At 41.1% G+C, this 19,425-nt stretch overlaps 1 protein-coding gene across 1 annotated transcript in view; it reads left to right on the forward strand.

Annotated features, from left to right (window-relative positions):
• Positions 1–19,425, forward strand: part of LOC116862614 (cytosolic carboxypeptidase 4-like) — a gene marked incomplete at its 3' end in the record, with an annotated part of 169,333 nt that overhangs the window by 36,184 nt on the left and 113,724 nt on the right. The window contains exon 3 of the mRNA XM_032849972.1: positions 11,604–11,784. Coding sequence (XP_032705863.1) covers positions 11,604–11,784 — 181 coding nt within the window. The remainder of the gene's footprint in view (positions 1–11,603; positions 11,785–19,425) is intronic.

Here is a 19,425-nt window from a genome sequence, read left to right on the forward strand (position 1 = left end):
TCAATAAATCCTTGTTGAATGAATGAAGGAATGAATTTGGGGGGGAACCCAGTGAATTAATATGTTGTGGCACAGTTGGGCACAGAAGGGTTAATTATAGGAGATAATTACAGTGAATTACTCCCATCTAGTCAGCAAATGTCTTCTGGAAAGCCCCAATGTACACAGCTTTAGGAAGAGAGAAACGAGGCTCAGGAACTAGAGGGAAGAGCTCGGGCAGCAATGCAGGGCCGTGGGAGGGACAAGACATGCTGGTTCAGGAAATAGCACACAGCAGAGGGAGGACTGTTTGATTCAGGAGTGACGGGAAGCAAGACCAGACAGTCCGGCTGAGGCCAGCGGCTGGGGGCTTTCACTGAGGGCTCTGGGAGGAGCGTAAACTCTAGCACCGTTTATTATATGGGAGGTGATGCAGTCAGATTTGGGTTTTCTGTGTTTGTAGATCACTGGGGCTTCTGTGGGGCTAGAGCGGTTGCTGAGGGGGAGGTGGCCTGTTTGTGGCGAAGAAGTGAGAGGGACGGACGATGGAGAGAGGAGGAATGAGAGAGGGTGAGGCCTCAGAGGTCCCGGCATGAGGGGGGTACTCCTTGTCCTTAACACTTCCCAGCTCTGCTGTATGTCGTTCTTAGAATTTGTGAAGAAGTTTAAGAAAGTCCAGGAAAAGATTCATGGGCTGCCAGTGGCAAGATGGCGACCTTCCGGTCAGTTTCTGTAGCTCATCAGTGTGAAGAGCCTATGGTCCATGGCTTCCTTTACTTCCCTGAGACTCCTCCATGGGGCATGCTCCCCGACCCTGGTCAGTGCACGCGCCCCATGTCTCCTTGGTGATAATGAAGAAATATCCAAACAGAAGCCAGAGCTTTTAGGGCTCTGTGTCAGGCATTTGGGGGTATGAAGGTCACACCTCAGGCTTTGAAGGCAAGAGAAGGGGCAAGATCTTGAGGCCACTTCTTGCCACTAGAGGAAACTGCAGTCTGGTCTGATGGCCTGTGGGCCGGAAGACCGCAGCTGGAGAGTTTGTACAGGAGGCCTCATGAGCAGGCAGACCCCGCTCCTCTGGGAAGGATCGTGCCCCGTGCTTGGGGGCAGCAAGAGAGATCCAGCCCAACTTGGCCGTTCTGAAGTGGATTGTTAGCAGTGATTACCTTCCCTCTTTTCTTGTGCTGCCGTCTGACTTCTGACCACCTCGCCACTTATCAGCGCTTGCATCTGAATATTGGAAAAAGTGAGAAAAGAGATGAAGCTTCATGTAATTTTGTTTCTTGTTACGAGCTCTATTAACATGATACAGGAGAACATAATAGAACCAAAGGGGATTGAAACCCTTGGCTAAAACATTTTATTTTTATCTACCATATTTCAGTTGCCATTGATAATCACTGAATTCAGTGCTGCGAAGACCTAAGAAAGCCTTGCTTTATAGGTCAGGAACTGTGATTTCAAAAGGGTTTAATTTTCCCAAATCCATTTAATCAGTCCGAGCCAGAAGCTGGTTGTCATAATTTGTGTGATACTTGATTGCCCCTCAGTGTATCATCACGCATTGTCTCAATAGGATTCATTTCAGCCTTCCTCTGGAGTACACACACGGAATAATACATGGTCAAATGAAAAGAACATTGGATCTTGATTCAAAGCACCCCAGGTTTGTTTGTTGTAGTGGTTTGTTTGTTTGTTTGTTTGTTTGGCTTTCTCTCCTTCTTGGCTTTATAAACAAGAAGAGAATAATACCTGTCTTTGCTTCCCAGATTTACTGTGAGGACCGAAGAAATAATGGAGGGGAAAGTAGCTTCCCAACTGCAGGGTTCTATAGCAATGCCATCTGTGTGTTTCTCTATAATCTCACACTTTTAAAAAGCCCCAATTGTTTATTAATCTGTCAGAGAGCCAGAAGTTATGGTAACATCGAACGAAATGAAAAGGTTCTTCTGGTTCATATTGTTGAAGAAATTCAAAGAAATTAGAAATGTATGAGGAATAAGTGATACAACCTTTGGCGAGAAGGAAAGTTTTCATTACTTGCAGAGGTTAGGATAGGCCATCTGCTAGTTTCCGCACGATCAACCGAAATGTGCCAACCCCCCCCCCCAAAAAAAAAGAATATAACACAGTTCAAGAACCTGAAAATTCCAATGAAAACATTCTCCTTTCTTTTGTAAACCATGTAAAGAGAGTGTATGTGGCAGAAAACAAAAACAGGCATTCCTACTTCTGCAAAACGAGGAGACAAACTTCTCAGTACTTGCAGGACTGCAGGATGTTGGTGGAAGGAACATGGAAAGCAATAGAAAACAGAGTTCAGCATCAGGAGTGTCACATTCCTACACTCAGCAAAAATACTTTTCAGAACTGAAGATGAGGTGGATTCGTTTTCAGGCAAGGGAATACTCAATTCCAGCAGACTCAAACTTCTTAGAAGCAACACTAACAGATGATTTTTCAAGCAGAAGAAGAATGAAACCTCGATGTCAGAAAGAGTGAAGAGTAATTAAAAAGGGCAAATATATCATTTGATTGAAATTAACACCATGTACATGTTTTCTGACTCCTAAGACTTATAATGGAAATTAAAGTAGATTATATTGTATTGTGATAAAGCAAAGATGCATATTATAATCTCTAAGGTAACTAATTAAAGAATAAAAGACATGTAAGTACCACACTAATAGTGAAGAAAAAAGGACCAATGTGAAAAAACTATGCAGTTAATCCAACTGAAGACAAGATAGGACAGAAAATAGATAATACGATAGTTAAGGTGAATGGAGAAGAAATAATAAAATGATAGTGTTAAACCCACATATATCATTCATTTCATCAAGTGTAAAAAGAGTAAATACTCCACTTAAAAATAAAATAATGTTACAGTGAATAAAATACAAATATCCAACTATACCGTACTTCCAAGAAATAAACACCTAATGAAAAATTACAGGAAGTCTGAAGGTAAAGGGATGAGAAAAGATGCACATTGTACATACTAGCCAGAAGAAGTCTAGTCTGTATGAATACTTTGACAAATACGAAGCTAAGGCAAAATGTTTTAACAGAAATAAAAGGACACCTTATAACAATGAAAATAATCCAGTTAGGGCAACAAAGCAACTCTAAATCTAGGTTCAGTTAATAGCATACCTTTAAAATAATTAACAACATTTGGGGCACCTGGTTGGCTCAACGGGTTAAAGCTTCTGCCTTCTGCTCAGGTCATGATCCCAAGGTCCTAGGATGGAGCCCCACATCCGGCTCTCTGCTCAGCGGGGAGCCTGCTCCCCCCCCCAACTCTGGCTGCCTCTCTGCCTGCTTGTGATCTCTGCCTGTCAAATAAATAGATAAATCTTTGAAAAAAATAATTAACAACATTCCAAGGAAAAATGGATAATTTGAAGTATCTTTGGAGACTTGTTACATACCTCTTTCAGGACCTCATAGAATTAGGAGACATAGTATCAAGCAAGAATAAAGGAAATAGGAACTAATACTACTAACAAACTTGATATAATTGGGGTATATGGAACATGGCACTCAACATTCTTTTAAACATAAAGATATTTATAAAACTGTATCATATGCTGAGCTAATGATCTAGATATCATTTCAAGTTCTTTATAAATGAACAAAAATATGAAAGCAAAGAAAGTGGAAGGAAGGATAAATAAAAATTAGAGGGCAAAATTAATTAAAGAGAAAATGATTGATTGTAAAATAGTTTTTGGGAAAAAACTAAAATGTTATGCCCTTCATGAGAATGATTAAGGAAAAAAAAAACCCCTCTGTATCAGAAATAAAGATAAGAGACCATCACTAGAGATTCTTATATATAAGAAGAGGTATTTAAAAAACAACTTTATGTTGACAAATTTGAAAATAGAGTTTTCCATGCAAAATTACAGAAAAGTATAATTACCAAATGGGCATAAGAAGAAATAGAAAATCTGAACAGTTGGATTTTTATTACACAATTTGAATATGTTTTAAAATAATTTGGAGGGGGCGCCTGGGTGGCTCAGTGGGTTAAAGCCTCTGCCTTTGGCTCAGGTCATGATCCTGGGGTCCTGAGATCGAGCCCCGCATCGAACTCTCTGTTCAGCGGGGAGCCTGCTTCCTCCCTCTCTCTCTCTCTCTGCCTGCCTCTCTGCCTACTTGTGATCTCTATCTGTCAAATAAAATAAAATAAAATAATTTAGAGGTCTGGGTGACTCAGTCGGTTGAGCATCTGATTCTTGATTTTGGCTCAGGTTGTGAGTTCAGGGTCCTGAGATTGAGCCTCGAGTCTGGCTCTAAGCTGACTAGGAGTCTGTTTCTCTCCTTCCACCCCTCCCTTCATGTGTGAGCTCTGTCTCTCTAAAATAAGTAAATAAATCTTTAAAAACAAAATAAAATAAGTTGGATTTGTGATTATACAAATCGGGTCGTTATTAAAATCTTATGAGAAAGAAAATTCTAGGCTTAGCTAACTTCCCTAAGAAATTTTACCATAAAATTTAAAGAAGTAGTATTTCCAATCTTTAAAAATCTTACACAGAAAAGAAAAAGAGGCAATGCTTTCCAACTCATCATAAGCTTGATAACTAAGCCTGACAAGGACATTACAAGAAAAGAAAGTCCTCACAGGTCATCTCTCTCATGGGACATAGATGCAAAAATTCTAAGGAAATAAGCCAGAATCACATTAAAGGATAATATAATCAAATTGATTATATTTCAGGAATGTCAGGTTGATAACACCACCCAGTTGAAAAAAAATGCCTTAAGGTTTGGAGAGGAAAAATGAAACTGTTGTTTTTTTGCAGAAGATAAGCTTGAATATGTAGGAAATGCTAAAGGATCTTATGGGAGGGAAAATGTGAATCTCAACCTTTACATCATATCGTAATCCAAAATTAACTTGAAACACCTTATGTAAATTGATCTGAATGTTAAACTTAGACTAACTCTTGCAGAAGAAAATTATTGTTACGTTGCGTTCGGCAAAGATTCCTTCGTGAAACACAAAATATCCAAATTACAAAAGAAAAAGAGTGCATACATTGGATTTATCAAATAAGGAACTTTTGTGTCTCAAAATACATAATCTAGAAAACAAAAAAGATAAGCCAAAGACTTGGAGAAGTGTTGACTGAACATATATCTGCCAGAGGATTACATTTAGAAGATCTCAAGAACCTGTCCCACTCAATAATAAGACAACCTGATTTTAAAATGGGCAAAAGATCTGAACAGGTACTTAACTTAAGAAGGTGTGGAAGTGACCAAAAACAGCACAAAGTTCTAACATCATTAGTCATCAGGGAAATGCAAATTGAAACAACAATTAAACACTACTGTCTCCCCATGAGAATGGCTAAATTAAAAAGCCTGACAATGTTCAGGGTTGATCGACCTGAGGATCAACTGGAACTCTCAGACATTGCTGGCGGGCATGCAGAATGGTCTGCGTTCTTTGCGAAACAGTTTGGCAGCCCCTTGTAATAACCTACTCTCCTATTATCCTTACTGTAAGATGCACAAATTCTATAGTCAGGAATTCACTCCAAAGAAAGATGTGTGTGCAAATTATAACAGCTTTGTTCATAATAGCCTTAAACTGGAAATAACTCAAATATTAAACCAATGTTTGATTGATTATATTGAGCTGATAAACCAGTGGAGGCATATCTATTGCTTTGTGGCTCACGGGAATATGAGTCAGTGGCCAAAAGGAACAGATTATTGATACATTCATACAACAACGTGGTTGATTCTAACAAACATTATGCTAAGTGAAAGAAGCCAGACAGGAAGCTTATACGCTGTATGAATCAATTCTTATGAAATTCCAGAGAAGACAACGCTATTGAGACGAAAAGCAGATCACTGGTTGCTGTAGGCTAAGGATGGGGAGGGAGTTGCCAGCAAAACAGAATGAGGGGGATTTTTGTGATGGTAATAATGCTCTATATTATGTTCGTAGTGGTTTTACAGCACTGGATCCATTTGTCAAAATTCACTGAATTGTAAAATTAAAATTGGTGAAATTTATTGAATATAAATTACACTATAAATAACGCTAATTTAAAAGAGATGGAACACATGGTGCAGAAAATGTACATAGTAGGCCACCTTTGGTGGGAAACATTAGTATATTCTATAATGTGTAAATATTTTTCTCCACACCTATTTTCAGATTTTCTTTTTTCAGAATCTTCTTTTATTGACAGTTTTTCCCATATCTGTTTCCTTGCTCCTTCCTTACTCCCTTGGCCTTAAATAAATTTTTCTTAAGGATTTTACTTATTTATTTGAGAGAGAGAGAGAGAGAGAGAGAGAGAGTACAAGTGAGCATGAGCATGGGGAAGGGCAGAGGCAGAGGGAAAGAGAGAGAAGCAGGACTCCCCCTGCCTCCAAGCGTGGACCCACTCAGGGCTCCATTCCAGGACACTGAGATCATGACCTGAGCCAAAGTCAGACACCTAACTGACCTAGTCACGCCGGCACCCCAATCAAGATGTTTTTATCCACTCTCCCAAAGTGAAGGCAAAGGTAGTCTTCCTTAACTTTGAAAATCAGTCTCCTCTTTTGGCCATTTTTCCCACCACTTACCTCCAGTGTCTGAGTCTTTAGCTCCAGTGAGACTTGCTGTTTGGTCATACCCCTGCATGAGGATTTTCCGTGGGGCCTTCACAACTTGTAAGATGGTTTCCAGTCTCCTTAGCATTGGTTCCAAAGGTCTGCAGACACAGGTGCAAACCACTTCGTGGCTTTACTCCCATTTTACCTTCCGTATAGCTTAGGACTGCAGCCACATCAAATCACTTTGCTCTTCTTCAGGCGTTAGATGCTCTATGATGTTGTTATTTTGCAAATGCATCTACTTAGCCTTTTTTGGTCACCTTCTTCCTTTCTTTACTTCATCTGGAAAACTCCCACTCAATCTGGACAAACCAGATCCAATGTTACCTCTTCTGTGAAAATCCATTTCTTTCCTCTTTCTCCTCTGCGGTTTACTATTTGAAAATATTTTGCCTTTGGGAAAATTGACATTTGCTTATTATTTTCTGAAGAGGAGAACATTCTAGATAGGGATATAGAGGACATAAAAATTACTTAAATGACCTCCACCCACAATGTGTCCTATGTATAGTTAGATACCTTTAAGAGAATGTGACAGCTACATAAAAATGGGATCCACTATGATGTAGCACTCTTGCCTGTATTTTGTCACTCATCATAGTGTCACAGATATCTTCTAGTGTCAACAGAAATATCCAGGTGCCATTTTAACACTTGCCTCACACTCTGTTTATGAATCCTTCCCTTAGCTAGTTTTTACGGGTGCACATTTAAGTCATTTCCAGTTGCTCACTTCTTTATAAATAATGTTGTAATGAGCAATCCACGATGCTTTGAAAATGTCTTGACAAATATCCCTGATCCCACTGGATCATAATTATCTGTGTTCCTGTCTTTCCCACCAGACTATTATTAGTTCCCTGAGGGCAGAAACCGCTATTTCCCCTCCAATCTCCACAATCTTCCAGAGTGCCAGTAGGAATTTAATATTTATTGTTGAAAGAAAAAAGGAAAAACTGGATGGATGTTTATGGAGTTGGGTACACACGTGTATCATCACATATGTCTTCAATTCTGACTCAGTTTTTCACTGGCCGTGAGCCTGCTATCTCTTAGGCATTATATAATTCCCTCCTTGTTTCTAACCTCTTTTTACAGATGTTATTACCACTGACATAAATTCAATACTGAGCTTTAAGAATTAGCATATTGCCAAACCATGACTCCCCCATACATTTTGGTGACCTCTGGAATAGATTTTATAAATTGCAGAGAAAAAAAAAATGCAGATACCTGATCCTCTTTGCCCTACCCTAAGCAGAAATGAGTTTTTAAACCTGAAATTGTCAATAACAAGAAAAAAACACATGTATGTGTGTCGCATACTATTTGCAGCTGTTGTATCTTCTCTAGAACACCCATTTGCTGCCGCAACTGAATGGTCTCATAAGTTTAACTCACCAGTACAACTGTAAAGTTGTCTTAAATCACAGAAGAAAGAGAGGAAAATCAACTGGAAATGGCTAACATGCTGCTTATGTCTTCATGAGAACCCACAGTTTTCCCCGTTTGCTTCATTATGATGCTCAGAGCAGTCTGCTAGGTCTTGTGGTATATTACAATACAGCACGTTATTAACCTGATTCTTGGAAGGAAAGGCACACTGTGGGCATCTCTTTGCAAGGGCTGCATTCACTTTATGGACTGATGCATTGAATTGTACTGGGTAACAGGCAGTGGGAGCCAAGTGGCCCAGACAATGAGGGTGTTCAGTTGGTATTAGAAATTTACAAGAGCTTAAGCTATTTTTTATTTCTTCTTGCTGGGCTGGGAGTACTTACCATTGTTGTTCCATATGCTGTAAATGAACTTGGTTCAAAGACCACAAAGAGAGTGGTATGGAATTATAGAACTGAAAATAGTCTGCTGATTGGGTATGAATTCATCAAGCCTCTTTCTCAACAAGCTTTTTTATCGGAGTGCCAATATGACTTGCTTTGGAGAGAGTGAGATGTGATTGTGAGCAAATGATGGAGGGGGCACGTTGGCCTTCAGTTAGGTTCTGCTCTGCTCAGCTAGCTAACTGTATATCTCTCTTCCTCCTCAATATTCTTATTTAGTAAGTTTCAGTTAGCAAATCATTAGTCTTACCTGCAGGATGACCAATCTAATACTCGATTTCATCAGAAACTTCCGTGACTCGTTCTGTAGAAAATGGTGGGGCTGGAATGTGACCTCTGGAATTATGGCTCCAAAAGTCATTCTTTACTCAACAGGCCATACTGTCTCTGATTCAGCAAATTCATGACCTGCAATAATGTCAAAATGATTTTATGAAACGTAGCCTTTCACATGTCTTTCTCCTGCTGAAAAACCATCATGAACTCTCTCCTTCTTCTTTTTTTTTTTTTTTAAGATTTTATTTATTTATTTGACAGAAAGAGATTGCAAGTAGACAGAGAGAGAGGAGGAAGCAGGCTTCCTGCTGAGCAGAGAGCCCTATGTGGGGCTCGATCCCAGGACCCTGAGATCATGACCTGAGCTGAAGGCAGAGGCTTTGACCCACTGAGCCACCCAGGCACCCAACCTTCTTTTTATTTTCTTTTAAAGATTTTATTTATCTATTTATTTGAGAGAGACAAAGAGAGCGAGCGAGCACACACCTGTGAGTTGGGGGAGGGGCTGAGGAAGAGAGAGGATCTCAGGTAGACTCCGTGCCGAGACCATCTCGGCTTGATCTCATGTCCTGAGATCATGACCTGAATTGAAACGAAGAGTTGGACACTTAACCAACTGAGCCACCTAGGTGCTCCTGGACTCTCTACTTAAACTAGTGGCTCTGAACTCTCTTCCTTGCTGGGACATGCATATCAAATATTCTCATGAAGGCTCTCACTTTTTCCTCCCAAATCCAGAAAGCACACGAGACTGGATGCCGTTCAAAGTAACATTATTAGGAGCACTTGGGTGGCTCAGTCAGTTAAGCATCTGAATTTGGGTCAGGTCATGATCTCAGGGTCCTGGGATCAAGCCTCGCATCAGGCTCTCTGCTCAATGAGGAGTCTCCTTGTCCCTCTATCTCTTCCCAGGCTTGTGCTCTCTCTTACATAAATAAGTAACATCTTAAAACCACCAAAACCCCAAAGTAACAATGTTATCAGGATGACTTCAAACGTGATCTTATGTAAGTCAGACTTTGGTACTTTGTATACACTTCCGTTAACTCACTTGTGGTGATTTGCTTGTGTGTTTGTCACTATATGGCCTCTTACAGAACAAGGACTATAATTTATTCAGCTTTTATATCCCAAGGCTTCTGTAGTTCCTGTAACATGCTCAAGACACCTGCTTAGGGAAAAACAACCAAATATTGTCTCCAATATATAAATGATCTATAAGGGGCTGACGTGACCTGCTCCCACCATAGTCAGTAAAAATGTACCCATCTCTGCTCCTCAAACTGAGATCTCAGAGGTTGTCGACAGATAGTGTTTTTTTGCCTAAATGGATGATAATAGTAATTCACTGTTACCTGTTCTTTAGCTCTGTTATTGAAAGTTGTTCAATTTTTTTTTTTTTTGCACGGAATTAGAGACACAGTTTATTTCCTCAAAAAGGCTACTGTTTAAGGGAAGAAAAGACATATTTAGCTCACAGTGATTTGAGTGAGTGGAAAGAAATGACTAGTTTATTTTATTTAATTATTTTTAAAAAAGATTTTATTTATTTATTTGACAGAAATCACAAGTAGGCAGAGAGACAGGCAGAGAGAGAGCGGGGGAGAAGCAGGTTCCCTGTCAAGCAGAGAGCCCAATTCAGGGCTCAATCCCAGGACCCTGGGATCATGACCTGAGCCAAAGGCAGAGGTTGTAACCCACTGAGCCACCCAGGTGCCCCAAGAAATGACTAGTTTAACTTTCAGGCTGCTTGATGGCTGGCGTATTTATATTTGGCAAATGCTTAGTTCTTGTCCGTCAGATGGGTTTAGGAGCCGTAAGATATTGGGTGAGAGAATACAAAAGGAAAAGAGAGTCAGAAAACACACACACACACACACACACACAATCAGACAAGGAGTTAGAGCAGATGTGGTTAACTTCTGGTATGATGCCACATCATCCCCCCCTCCTTCCCCAAGTGTATGGGGGACAGACACTATTAATCAATCAAAACACACTTTTCACCTGAGCCAGGATGTGGTCTTAGAATACATCTCAACATTACAATGGTCCAGATGTTTTCTATCAACAAGAAAGAAAGACAAGCCCATCTTTGGGCTTTTTGTCTATGCTGTCTCCATAAGGTCTCTTCAGATTGGTATGCTCGCTGTGATTGGGCAAAGAGTGTTTTCCTGATTCTTTTTGCATGATTTGAGATGCCAGGTGCTTCACTGTTGTCAAATCTTTTTCAATGTTTGAGTTCAGTGTCCTACAGACATAAAGTTCCCAGCACAAGTTCTGCCCTTGAATCCCATTTCTACTGGGGAATGAGAAGGGCCATTTTACCCACAGACCTCATAATTGAGATGGGAGAAACTAACCTGTAGTGAATGCCAAGCAATTTGCCGAGTGCCTTATTGACATCTTTTTGTTTCTATAACACCCACACAAGATCAGTATCATTGTCCCTATTTTATAGATGAGATACTAACCTTGCAGAAATCAAATTACTCACTTAAGATCTTACAGCTGCTAAGTATGAAGATAAGATTCAATTTCAGATCTGTGACATGCAGCATCATGCTATTGGATTCTGGAGAGTTAATTGTTCCTTTGGTAGTCTTGATAAAATTGGCTTCTTGGCTTCTTTTCATGCTGCTAAGTACTTATGTTTTTGATAAAGTCTTGAGCTTTCACTTTATACTTTCTATAGTCTTGCAGACTATAGAGGCAAATGGAAAATGGATCGGTGTAGATCAGATATGTATGGGAAATGGTCAGCCTATTTTGGACTTCATGCCGGTCAGGAGTCATTCTGGCTCCTGGGAGATGATCTTGTTGGAAATGGAAAGTGAACTTAGGTTTAAGTTTCTCCCGTTCCTCTCTCCGCAGGGCAGCGTCCATACCAGGTGATCACTGCCCGAGTGCACCCGGGAGAGAGCAATGCCAGCTGGGTGATGAAGGGGGCCCTGGAGTTCCTGGTCAGCAGTGACCCTGTGGCTAGACTCCTAAGGGAAAACTTCATTTTCAAGATCATTCCCATGCTCAATCCAGACGGTGTCATCAATGGCAAGTATGTCAGGTGCCCAGCTCAACTGGGTCCTCATTTATGTCACCATTGGCATGCATTGTGTCGCTCAGTGGGTGTGGCTGAAGAGACCTTGGTACTGTGGCAGGAATAAATTCTTTCGGGCTTCTGTTAACGGGTACAAATAACAACGTGCTCTCCAAACACCCTGAGGTCATGTCAGGTTTTTGTTTCTGTATTGCTTTGTTTTGTTTTGTTTTGCTTTGAATTCAAGGGCATAAATTCATAGGCCATTTAACTCCAGAGGGGTCCTTAGAAATAATCTGGTGTAATAGTCTTTTTCTTTTTTTAGAGGAGAATATCAGTGTCCATGGTAATCAAGTATTTGCCCAGGTCATATGGTGGGTTAGTGACAAAGTCAGAGCTCAAATTCTGATTTCTTTACAGTTAAGACCAGTGCTTTTATTTCCTTACTAATATTTACTGCAGGGACTTCTTTATTCTGAGTTGTATTTTATTGGGTTCTGGATACAGTGCCAAGAAGGGTGTCACCGTATCCAAATGGGATGGTTGGCATGGAATGGCTGGATGGTCAGGGCTGGTTGAGGGAGAGATGGAAGCGGGGGGTGGTGCTTCTCCCCACTGCGTTCCCACACACCTTCAGAACACAGGAAGGGAACGAGGAAGTCCAGTGTCTGAGGAGGTCTGTTGGAAGAAGTCAGCATTTTTAGATGCTGTGAGCTGAAGCGCAGAACCAGAGCAGGTCCCTGAGGTGACGTGGCTGGTGGATGGAGCTGGTAGGATTAACTTTCACAAATTCTCAAACCCTGTGGAAAGAGACTCGAGCCTCTTCCTGTGGTCCTCGAGGAGTCTTCTCACTAGGGGAATAGACGTGGTATCAAAATAGAACGTAAGATGCATTAAAAAATGAAAGAAAAATAATTTCAGAGGCTATTCATGGGAAAGAATTTAAAAAATATTAAAAATAAAACAAAAATTTCAAAGAGATAAAATTTAAAATGGCTTCAACTGAACAAGAGACCCTTTTAAGAAAGATAAAATAGTAATTAATTTCTTTAAGGAAAAAAACGAAATACACGTCAAACAGCTGAGAATAGACTAGCTTCAAAGGATAAGCACAAAAAAGAATCCTGATCAGTAAAAAAATTTAGAAATGTAAAGTATCATGATAAAATAGAAAAAGAGGAGCCGGGTACATTCCAAATGATAAAATATGCTAAACTATGCCAACACGCAAGCAAGTCAAAGCTATAGACTTTAAAAATAAAATTTCAGTATATACAGCAAAAGAATAAAAAAGGCAAAGAAGTAAAGGATTCGTGTGTTCTAGCAAGTCTCCTCGTTTTTGGTAGAGGTTCTTGATGGGCAGAGAGTAGGGTCCTTTGTCTTTGCCAGTGGCCACTGGTTGGTCTTCAAGCACATGGGAGGAGTAGGAGGCCAGGCCCCTCAGTCAGGAGCATTAATTAAGCCTCTGGCAGCATATTAGCCCTCTGAGACGTCCAGTTGGACAAGGCTCTAGAGCGGTGTTCCCTCCCCTCCTGGTCCAGTGGAACTCGGTGGGCCCCCGCCGTGTGCTGTTGGCTCTGGAGATCAGGTCTAGGACATTAACGAGTGACTCCTGCCTGCTTGAGGTGCCCAGGATTTCACTAGCAAGCTCTGTCAGCCTAAATGGATGGAAAACAGCTCTGCAACCATCTTGAGGGACAGGATCCCGTTTCAGCATGTTCTCATCCAAGTTGGCTCTTTCCTGAAGTCTCACTTTCCATTGAATTGTCCGGGGACTGGTAGAGAATGGAAAGCATACTAGGTTTAGAGTCATAATTCCTGTGTGTAATCTGGCTCTTCCCCCGACCGACTCAGTTTTCTCTTCTGTTGGAAGAGTAAGGGAACATGCTCCCTATTGACCTGTCTAGGAAAATGTCTCTTAAGCCCATGGCAAATTCAGGCTCAAGGATAAATATTGTAGTTTTTTCCATTACAACTGGTCACACCTAGATATCAGGGGCTTGGTCCGGGTCTTTGGTTGAAAGGTTAATGTGGTCTCAGTCACGGAGCATCCTCCTGGCCTGGACACAGTCATTTTCAGCTCACAGCTGGTTGTTTTGGACTCCCTAATGGCAGGCCAGCTCCTTCTCCGTGACACTGCCATTCATCATCATTACCATTATTTATTATGACTAAAATTACCCTTTTTTTTATATTGCATCTTTCATCATAGAGCTCAAGGCACATCATAGATTATTTGGATCACTCAAACAATTTTGGCTGAAAGGGACTTGGAAACCATAGTGTTATTGTACTGATCAGAAATCCACAGGTCACAGCACACCAATTTCAAAAGACACAAGACTACAATGGACGCACAGCAGATCACAGTTAAAGCCTTAAAAGTCTCAGCTCATGAACCCTTCTTAGAGCCTACCAGACGTGTGGCTCATCTAACTTGTACTTGAACTTTCTCTGTGATTGACATTCCATTTCAGGGCATGACCATTCCGTTGTACGTAACTGGATGGATTTGTTTTTCTCTGTGCTCTGATCGTTGCCCTGTGAACTTCAAACATTTTATGCAGTCTTACCTTGGGGTGCCCCACAGAGAAAATCGAATCCCCCTTTTACATGCCTTAACTTCCCCACAGGAAATCCACTCTGAGTTTAATGTAGTTTACCTAAATGTTGCTTATGTGATATTGTTTCTGATGAAGATCAGTTCGCTGATTTTCTTTGGATGCATTTTTACAACTAGGCTTCTTAAAGGTAACTGAACTGCCTTGTGTGTGGTCTGAATGGCAGAGAAGCAAACTTTGCATAAAGACTGGAGAGCCTAAACCCAAGCATGGTACTTAACTTGCTAGACTGTACTCTTCTTTCAGAATACTTCACGGGCCCCCGTGGGGTTTGCAAGAATGTGTAAAAGTAGAATAGTTTCCTTTTGTGGTGATGGTAATAGAGCCTCTGAGGATGGCTGAGAGGTTTTGATAATAGTGGTCAGAGAAACAAAGCCAGGATTTTCTAGCAAATATTTAGTGGGTCTTGCCAAGCCAAAGATCTCTTAGCAACACATGTCTATAACAGGAAAACAAACTATAAAGATGGCTTCCCAAAGAAACAGTCTACCATGTTGCTGGCCTGGTCGTTTATAGGGCATTGGGCTGAGTTCTAAGGAATCCAGGAGGATCATTGACTCTTGTCATTCTTTGCTGCCTGGGATAAAAACCAAGGGGTCAACAAACTGGGTCAGGGTGGAAGTGACAATGGTGGCTTGTTCAGGGTGTGAAGTGGGGAGAAGGCAGGTGATTGCAGAACATGCGAAAGGTTGGCATGGCATGTAAGGGAAGGGGTTGAAGAGATCTAGCATGGTTTCCAGGTTTTGGACTTTTGTTGTTGGGTAGAATGTAGTGACAAAATAATTTTTATGAAGTCAACACACAGCCCAACGTTTTATTCACAGGAGAATCGGGGTATATTGATTCTTAGGATACATACGACTCTACAAACTTGATTTTCTTCTTCCAAGGCCATCGTGGAGCGAAGCAACAATAAAGAGCAGAGGGCATACTCTGACTAAACACACCAAGGTATTAAGAAGTAATAGCTGAATGCTCTAGGGGAAACAAATGAAACTATAAAAATCAGATAAAAAATCTTGACAATTTAAGCTATCTGGGACCATTTAAAGTTAGTGCCAATATTCCTTTACTCCACTGTGGGTTGTAAAGGCTTTATTTTACTACAATAAGAGAACTCACAGACTTTATCTAAAAAAACCCCCAAAAAACAAAAAAACATTCAGCACCTTTTATGGGCCAAGAAAGAACCTGTTTGTTAGTTTGTTTTTACATAGATTTTCTTATGTAATTGTACCTATGGCCCCCAAATGCAGGTCTTCTATCTAATACCTAGATCCAAAATCTTGAGGACACAGGGGTGAAATCTTGGGTCCAGTTTAAAAAGCTCGTGTTACAGAGGCAGACCAGAACTTCTGTCTGTGCTATACCACTTTTCTGTAAGGATTTAAGGGCATTAGAATTTAAAAAAAAATGTTCTAGCTAGGAGGGTTCATGTGTATCATTTAGTCCCAGTCCTTCAAATGTTAAGGAAACTGAAATCAGAGAGGTAAAAATGAGTTACCCGGATTAGAAAGTTAGTTCGAAGCAGAAATGGCATGAGAAATTGTCTGGATAATTGAACTACATGCACATAAACACACCTGTGCCCAACGTTATGTGGCTGGCTTGTGACAGAGCTAGGATTTGAACCCACTCTGTCTAGCTCCAAAGCCCATGTGCATTTTGGTCTACCAGCCCTTCCCACCCTTGGCTGGAGATGCAAATAGAGCCTCAGCGCTGCTCACGGCCACCATCAGGTGGTCTCTGAAATTAGTCTTGTAGGCTTGGACCTTTGTATCCAGCGTGCCTGGGACAAACCAACACACAGCTCTGTAATTTGGGCCTGGGATGAATGAATCGGTTCATTCTCAGTTTTCCTTCATGGGATCTGAATTTCCAGCTTGGCTTTGGCCTTGATGCTGTCTTGTCCTGCCAGCCTTCTCCTTTGGAGAATATGCCCTTTCCTGTTGCTGCCAGTTTTTGGCTATAGGCAACACTCAGCTAATTTTGAGGTGTTTTGTTTTTGTTTTTGTTTTTTTTTTTTTTTTTTGGTCATGGAACTTGCATTCCCCTGCCCACTCCGTAGTATATTTTAATTCAGCTGAGTCTTCAGGATCCCAAAGGGCTGATGACTATCCTTCTTAGGGGGACTTCAGCTTGGGCAGGGTCATGTCCGTTCCCTCCTGTTCTGATATGCTTAGGGCTTCCCTCTGATATGACCTCAACTCTCACTTTTTAATGTATTTCACATCTCTTCAATATAATAGCATAGAGCAGCGGTTGCTTCTCAGACTTTTGGATCTTATGGAGCAGTTACATTTGGAAAAAACACATGGGCCATAGGAAGTACGGAATTTTATTATTATTATCTTTTTCAATTTGCACAAGTAAGAATGGAAGACATGTTCTGAGCTCCCTGATAACAGACTGGTGAGAAATCCCACATGGGATGTTGCTTGGGTTACCTCCCCATCTGCAGGTGATCACACGAGTGGCCTCAAGGTTTGTGCGCCAGGTCTTCAGATCACGGTGTTCAAGGCAGCCTTGCTCTTTGTGCTGTGATACATTGTGCTAGTGTGTCTGTGAACATCCCTGTCAGAGGGAGCAGTATCGTCATTGACTGCCTTGCTTTTCCCTGTTGTCAAGCATCCCCAAAAGAAGCAGGTCCTGGAGCAAGGAAAGATGCCTGAAAAATGGGTCTTTAAGAAAAATAGATAATTCCCCTGGGTTTGCAATTGGAGAAACTCTGGTCTCAACCGAAGGTCATAGAGGAAAGATGGCATGTACCATTTGGAGGAAGCCAGAAGAAGCAATCAGTCCCTTAAGTGGCTACTTGAGAATGAAAACAGCTACACCAATAATCAGTTCCAAATTTCCTGTGAGTAGTCCTCTTCTGTTCCATGATTTAGTAAAGTGTTAATCAGCCTTTCCATCTTGTTTCAGCTGCACTACGGAGACTGAAAGAAAGTACCTATGCCCAAGCCTGGGGGTGGGGATAAGTGGCCATCATGCTTAGAGAAGAAATTCCTAAGGGAACAGTGAAGAAGAAATGCAGTATTTATGTTTTCAGAGTTATGCTCAGAAAAATTAGGACATAAAAAAATAGCTTTATTTTTTTTCTAATTATAAGAATGATCCACGATACAGCAAGAGGGTAAATACTTCTGAAGATGAGATTTGGTTCACACTGGTGGCAGATGTCTAAAAGTTCAAAAAGGGATGCCAAAGAAGCCAAGAGACTGATAATTACAGAGGCAGGTCCCACCTATCAGGGTGAGGGAAGGAGGGGGAAGTGATGGAGAGACAGGAACCCAGGGGCCAGGGGGACGCTGTGTAGAGTTTGGTATTTCAGACGCTGAGAAAGGGGTCTGACCTGGCCAGGGCCTCGGTGGCCCAGGGGACACAGAAGAGAGGGTGGAAGAGTGTGGAGTGACCTGTGTCTGAATGCCAAGGGGACGTATCTGCCCCCTGCTGTCACCTGTGAGGGTGTCTCACAGTCTAAGAGTCAGGGCTTGAACCAGATGCCCACTGCTGTTCCGGTCTCATTAACTGGAACTGGAAAGCAGCGACGGTGTCCTTTGCTTTCTTCCTCTGCCTTCTTCCCTCCCTCAAGTGCCTGCTGTTGGCAGAACCTACCAGGAGGCCGACTGGCAAGGGAGTCTGAGCAGTGTAATTTGCAGTTTTAGCTGCCCTGTGACAGGCCAGAGAGCTCAGAGGTGGTTGGTGAGAAGCGAGCACAAAGCACCCATTAGCTGAGCTCCCGACATGCCCTAGCCTCGGGCTGATTACTGTCTACATGGGACTTCTTTGTTTTCAAAAAGTAAAATGGTTTCATTTATGGTTTCTAATGGGGGGAAAAAAAAGGCATCATTACGGTAGAAAATTCCAGCCTAGAGAAGAAGCTGAGGAAAGAAATTAAAAAGCACCCAAACTCATGGCTGCTGCATTGCATGACTCCAACGAACATTGTTCACATTATAATCTATGGTAATTACATAGCGCTTCTAGGGTTTGGTAACATGGAGGTCCTTCCCGAATCAGGCTGTCCAGACGTAAATGTTATTGTCAAGTTGGAGAACATTCATTAGCCATTTTTTTGTAAGCTGACAACTCCGGGAATATCAGCTATTTCTTTAAATATATTTCTATTTGTCTTAAGTAAGATCATATATTTTCTAGTAGAGTTTATAAACGAACAACATCTTCCTGTGGCAAAGAATACAAATAGCATTATTAGTTTTTAAAATGGCAATGTCATAGTATTGACATAATTAATTTAAACAATTCTCCATTATAAACAGGAGACAGGGGAATATTCTTGTTATTCTCTTGGTGAATTCCTCTGGCTGTTTTCTTAAGATAAATTCTCAAAGAAGTCTGTTGAGTTGATGCTATGCATATTTTATATCTGAGACAGTATTACCAGATTATTTAGAAAAATGTGTAGATATAGATTCCTACCACCAATGGGTGAAAGTGCCTGGTCCCCATACCTTTGTCAATACTGCATTGTATCAATCCTTTTAATTTTGGGGGGGGGTCAATCTGATAAGATTAAAAAATGATTTTAATTTTTATACTTATGAAAAAAATCATTCCCACTTTGCAGGTGAAGAGAAGAACACTGAGGCAAAAGATGAGATGACATACACAAGGTCAACAATGTATCTGATGTTTCAGAGTCCAGGATTAAATTCAGGTTGGCCTGGTTGCAAAGTTTGTGTTCTTCCCACTTGGTGTGAGCTCCGCTCACGTCCACGGTTCCAGGCAGTCATCTGGGCAATTTACCTCTTGAGTGTTTTTAGCATAGAGTCTGGGAGGTAGTAAGTGCCTCAGAGATGTTTGTTAAATCTAACCTGGGGAGCACCTCGCCTTGCTAAAGTGTTTTAAGGTATGGACTTCACATAGCTCATTGTAGACCAGAGCAAGGGCTCTAAAAAGTTTTGAGCCACTTCTGTGAGAAATGAACTGTTGGATATATATTTAGTTAGATATTAGTACTGAAGTACTGGTGTACTGCCCATAATGTTTTATTATAGGCTAGATTTCAAGGGGG

Source organism: Lontra canadensis, unplaced genomic scaffold (genome assembly GCF_010015895.1).
Source record: "Lontra canadensis isolate GAN:19392208 unplaced genomic scaffold, GSC_riverotter_1.0 scaffold276, whole genome shotgun sequence".
Lineage (NCBI taxonomy): Eukaryota > Metazoa > Chordata > Mammalia > Carnivora > Mustelidae > Lontra > Lontra canadensis.